Genomic DNA, 5993 nt, shown 5'->3' on the forward strand with positions numbered 1-5993 from the left:
AGGTCCTTTTAAGAGCCCATCTTGAGTTGGATCAGTCGCTTATAGGCTCAAGCTATCATAAGGATTGAGTAATGTACATGAAGTTTTGCTTGGTCCAGTTTGAGAAAGTGTATAATGGATAATACACTGATTTTGTTCTTGTAGATATTTATTTAGAAGATAAACGGAAGTTTATCGAAGTACCATAGAAGCAGTACGTATAGCTAGAAGAGTTATGTTAATATCTAGAAAGGCGATTTCAGCATTCTAGTAGTATATGTGATTTATTAGTGGTGTAACCCGTGGATACCTGAAATGATTGCAAGAAGGAAAGAAAACGAGTTTATGAGATTGGATTCTTTCGAGAGCCCATCTCGAGTTGGATCAATCGTGTGTAAACTCAGACTACCTCCGGTGTGAGGTAATGTGTATGTAAATATACGTATGTAGAACCCGAATTGGTGGAATTTTGACTTAATCTTCTTGATTAAGTGCTTGTAAATGTTGAACCTTGGAAAGGGTGGAGAGCGTTGAGAGGTGAGATTAGGAATTGAGGATGTGTGTAATATAGTTCTACGAAGATTCTTTATATGAATCAAAGTTTCTCGAAGAAACTACTAGATCATATTCATTAAACCTGATTTTAGTGTTTCCACCTAGTGCGAAAACAAAACTTGTAGAGTAAAATTTCGGGTACAAAATTTCCTAAACAAGGGGAGACTGTGACACCCGGCTTTTCAGGCCGTACCATTCAATTGTAACACGTGTGCTAAATAGGTAAAAGGCTGTATTTGATTGGTTATGATGTTTATTTGTGGTATTTAATGATTTGGTAAAATTAAACTTTGGTAAAAATTATGTTCCAACGGTAATAAACGCTTATGGCGTAATGATTAAAGTGCGAAATGAACGTCGGTGACCACCCGATCATTGTTAAAATCCTAAAAATAGTCTGTTATGATTAGAATAACAATTTTAAACATATTCGTGAGGAAAAATAAATTAAAACGTTAAGAAACTCTATTTTTCGAGTTTAAGTGCGTACCGCACGATGCAGCGCGTATACCGACAAAATACTGTCAACACGGCCTGTCAAGGCAACTGATACTCATTTTAGTAATAATTTGATAAGTTTATTACTAAAGAATGATAAAAAATAAAAACACTTAAATCCCTATTTTTGCGATTTTAAGCGCGTACCGCGCAGCATAGCATGCATACTGCCAAATACCGGCAACGTAGCCAGTCCAGGCAAACAAAATATTGTTCAGTAATAATTTTGTGTGATTATTTTTATAGAATAATAAAAATAATTTAAAACGCACTAAAACGGGATTAAAACGCTAGATAAAATACCCGGTATCCAGTAAAATACCAGTATTTTGTATATTATCTATATCTACACTATATAATATACATATCCAAAGTACTTCTTAAGGTCATTGAAATTTCTTTAAAACACCTCTAAAACATGATGTACAAGTCTTTTAAGCATCAGAAATATTCACTTTCCACTTATACCCTTTCCCCTAAACTAAACACGCGACACACAAACTAGGGTTTCAGATTTCAAAACACTTCAAACGCCGCTTCCCTGCTCCTCTCTCTCTCTCTCTCTCTCTCTCTCTCTCTCTCTCGCGATTCAGGATCGATTTCACCAGATCTGCTCATCTCTTTCTGGCGATTCAGGAACGATCTATGAAGTTTCAACAGATCGATGAAGATTCTGACCTCCTGGTTCCGTTTTCCGGATTTTATTGGCGTTTTGCAACATTCGTCAAGGGTAACTGACACCGTCCTTTTGATTCTGAACACTATTTCTTCATGTATTCACTGGATTTTACTTACGTTTGTGTTTTAAGATGGATTTTCGTTTTTTGTAGGTCATGGTTTGAAGACTAGATCTGGTGAAGAATAATAAGAATACTCGGAAGGAGACAACAAAATCATGGAGAAGAATTAGATCTCGGTGGTTGGAGTTCCAGATGCGATTCCCGTCAAGTATATGGAGGTGACCGAGGTTTTAATTTCAGTATAGTGGATAAATTCCCATATTTGTGTGTTATTTCGTACTTATCAATTGAATTTACAGTCTGTCAATCTATGTGAACAAGGTTTTAATTTCAGTATGGTGGATAAATTATTTGATAATGCGTGATTTCAGTCTTCATTGGTTTTTTATTGACAGATAAATACCTGCAATGGTTTTTATTGTGACTATTTCTCTCCCAACAAAAATTTTAACCCGAAGACGTGGGCCGAAGCCTGGACAATTTTATTTTTTATTTAATTCATCATGAATGCAAATGCGCAGTACCCTATCGTTTTTTTTATTTGGTTGATTTATTTAAAAAATGAATGAATCAGGTTCACTGAGTTTGGAGGTGCAGTGCCTTATAGACCAGCTGAAGATTTGGCATACTCAGTAGCTAAGTTTATTCAGAGTGGTGGATCTTTTATCAACTATTATATGGTAAATCAAACATTTTTGTATTTATATGATATATGTTAGCATATTGCAAATAAGTTAATCTTGTTCTGTTTTTTGGTAGTATTATGGAGGAACTAATTTTGGGCGGACAGCAGGTGGCCCGTTTATTGCTACAAGCTATGATTATGATGCTCCGCTTGATGAATACGGTATGTTATGAGATAAAAATCATGGGATACGTAAATTTGAATTTAAAGCTGGACTGGCTTTGGATTTGGGTCAAATACGGCGCATTCGATACACTTTATAGCGTCTTTTTTTAAGAGTGAAGTACACGGATGGTCCCTGTGCTTTGCTAATTATTCATCTTTGCTAAAAGTTGGACTGGCTTTGGATTTGGGTCAAATATGGCGCATTCGGCGCACTTTATAGCGTCTTTTCTTAAGAGTGAAGTACACGGATGGTCCCTGTGCTTTGCTAAAAATATTCATCTTTGCTAAAAGTTAGACTGGCTTTGGATTTGGGTCAAATATGGCGCATTTGATGCACTTTATAGCGTCTTTTTTTTAAGAGTGAAGTACACGTATGGTTCCTGTGCTTTGCTAAAATTATTCATCTTTGCTAAAAGTTGGACTGGCTTTGGATTTGGGTCAAATATGGCGCATTTGACGCACTTTATAGTGTCTTTTTTTAAGAGTAAGTACACGGATGGTCCTTGTGCTTTGCTAAAATTATTCATCTTTGCTAAAAGTTGGACTGGCTTTGGATTTGGGTCAAATATGGCGCATTAGACGCACTTTATAGCATCTTTTTTTAAGAGTGAAGTACACGGATGGTCCCTGTGCTTTGCTAAAATTATTCGTCTTTGCTAAAAGTTGGACTGGCTTTGGATTTGGGTCAAATATGGCGCATTAGACGCACTTTATAGCATCTTTTTTTAAGAGTGAAGTACACGGATGGTCCCTGTGCTTTGCTAAAATTATTCGTCTTTGCTAAAAGTTGGACTGGCTTTGGATTTGGGTCAAATATGGCGCATTCGATGCACTTTATAGCGTCTTTTTTTTAAGAGTGAAGTACACGGATGGTCCCTATGCTTTGCTAAAATTATTCATGTTTGCTAAAAGTTGGACTGGCTTTCGATTCGACGCACTTTATAGCGTCTTTTTATAAGAGTGAAGTACACAAATGGTCCTTGTGCTTTGCTAAAATTGTGTCGTTTGTGTTCACGAACATCCGTTTGCGTTCGGTGCCCAAAATTAACAAACGAATACGAACACATCCATATCTTTGATGAACGAACTCGAATAGAAAATATTGTCAGGTAAGTGTTCATGAACCGTTCGTGAACACGTATACTTCCTTAACAAACGAACATAAACAAGGTGTTGTTAGTGTTCGCTCGGTACTTTTGCAGCCCTACTGATGTTTGGTATATAGCATGACACAAACAGTCATTTATAAGTAAATGGGTCGGGTGGATTGAGTAACGGGTCAAATGGGGAACTTTTAGTATAGCCAAATCGAGTCGGTCCCAATAACATATTTGGCTACTGTAAAACCTATATTCTTAAACAAAAATTATCATCATTTTAATATAAAACGAGTTAGAAGGTTTTAAACATTTGAAACACTTTTGTTTATATTTTTGATATGAAATATGACACAAAATGAGTCATGTGTAAATGAGTTGAAACTGGTAAATAATCACGGTTATTTTGGTTTTTGCAGGACGTACAGTGGGACTAAAGAATTGGGTGAGGATAACTTTTGCCGCAGAACCATCTTCTCTTGAAGAAGCACTTGAAAGAGTACAGTCCTTTTACTATAGGCATTCTTATGAATAAAATGGTTCAGTTGATCCATGATTGAAGAAGTAGGCACTTTATAGTTTTAGCTTCTGAAATAATTATATAGATGGTAAGATTGCTGATTTGAGGGTGTTGAGATGGTAGAAAAATTGTGGTTCAAAAGATTCTCACCGTGGTTCTAAAACAGCAATACACTCGGTTAATAGTGAAAAGATATTTCCTGGAACACTGAAGTGACGATGAGCATTTGTTGCATTGGTTTATTCATGAATGTTTCTATTATAGTTGATGAAAAGATTTTATACATGCTAAAATTAATGTTTTTTAGTTTTTGGCATTATTTGCAGCCTAAAATTGATCTTTTTGCGTCTCCAACTGCAAGTTTTGCAGCTCCTCCGGTTGTTGACTTTTTTGCATCTCCACCTGCAAGCTCTACGGTTTCTCCCGCTGTTGACTTTTTTTGCGGCTCCTGTACAAGTGGAACCTGAGGTCAAACCAGTAGAATCTAAAACAATTTCAACCCAAGCTGACCAGTTTGACCCATTTGCTGCACTTCCAATGAACAATTTTGATTGTTCCGATGTTAACAGAGCTTCCAAAGGCTCCGAATTCCAAGTCGGGAGATGGGGATTCCACTGCCACTGTTGGCGCTACTATGGTTGATATGCCTCCATCACCCGCTGTGGAATCTCCGACGAGAGGTGGTAAAGATGACCAAGAACAAAAGCAGACACATGATCTTCTAAGCATATGAAAACAAGAGTGTTTGATCTAAAAGTTGTATGAATTGGTTATTTGGGGTTAGTTTAAGTTTCTTTTTTAGTTTTTAATGTTGAAGTATCTAACTATTAAGGTTGTTTTGGTAAGTAATATGTGCATGGTATGATTGGTTTGTTGGGAGATTTAAGGTTATGTTTCTCTATATGTTTTTCTTTCTATGAAAGTATGGAAATATGTAAATGGCATGGTGGAACAACTCAATGTGGGTCTTAGTTATCGCTACCTGGTCATTAAATGACGATATAAAAGTCAGCCATAACATTTTTTTAAACTGCAAATTTCATTTTTTACTTCTTGTGGGGGTCTTAAGTTCAACCATTTTATCTATGAATGGGTCACTGTGGGTCGTCTTTTTATCTCAAACCATTTAAATAAGGTTAAACACAACTGATTTTAATGGAGAATGAGTTTTCAAATCCTTTCAAAGTCTATTATTTACGCGTACAAATTTCCCAGAGGGATTTATTCAAGATATTGATTATTATCATGTTAGTTTTTTTTTCATTATTCTTGTTACGGGAGGTGGCTGTTTTGACCCATTACTTATGGCGAGTCGATTTTGTTTTGACCCATTATCTGCTCGAGAAACTGGTTCATGTTATTTGTTAGGCTATCTACTTTTTTCCAGCTGATGTACCTTCAGCGTATGGCCACATGTTGTTTGGGAATGCTGCAGATTGTTTATTGGTTTGGTTTTCATTTGGTTGTCATCAAATCTGGTCCCTTTGCTTGCCATCCAGGTATTTGGTATACTAATTTATTGTCCGTATTTTGGTGCTCCGGATTATTATTTCCTGAGTCTGATATCCGGGTTTGGCATTTGAATTTAATCCGTGCTTGCGAAAAAGGAACCTTTTTGATATAAAAAAAAAAATCATGAATCAAAGCTACTACATGTTTATATAACTGCAACTTATACTTTTTCTTGCTTAACATTATTTCTTTTCCTTTTCTTCTTTTGTTAGATCTTGCTATGTCAGGAGTCTAATATTTGC

At 36.1% G+C, this 5993-nt stretch overlaps 1 protein-coding gene across 3 annotated transcripts; it reads left to right on the forward strand.

Moving 5' to 3' along the window:
• Window positions 1-1520: 1520 nt before the first annotated feature.
• Window positions 1521-5142, forward strand: LOC110929547 (beta-galactosidase). 3 transcript variants are annotated; one of them, XM_022172706.2, is made up of 6 exons: window positions 1521-1762; window positions 1842-1990; window positions 2347-2452; window positions 2532-2619; window positions 4139-4218; window positions 4566-5142. In XM_022172706.2, the coding sequence occupies exons 2-6, from the start codon at window positions 1965-1967 to the stop codon at window positions 4704-4706; spliced, it is 441 nt and encodes a 146-aa protein (XP_022028398.1). In that variant the 5' UTR covers window positions 1521-1762; window positions 1842-1964; the 3' UTR covers window positions 4707-5142. The 3 variants fall into 3 exon arrangements, with proteins under 3 accessions (XP_022028398.1, XP_022028397.1, XP_035843387.1); XM_022172705.2 differs by having other exon boundaries at window positions 1522-1762; window positions 1863-1990; XM_035987494.1 differs by having other exon boundaries at window positions 1549-1762; window positions 1869-1990.
• The last annotated feature ends 851 nt before the right edge of the window (window positions 5143-5993 follow it).

The sequence above is a fragment of the Helianthus annuus genome, chromosome 3 (assembly GCF_002127325.2).
Source record: "Helianthus annuus cultivar XRQ/B chromosome 3, HanXRQr2.0-SUNRISE, whole genome shotgun sequence".
NCBI classification, from domain to species: domain Eukaryota; kingdom Viridiplantae; phylum Streptophyta; class Magnoliopsida; order Asterales; family Asteraceae; genus Helianthus; species Helianthus annuus.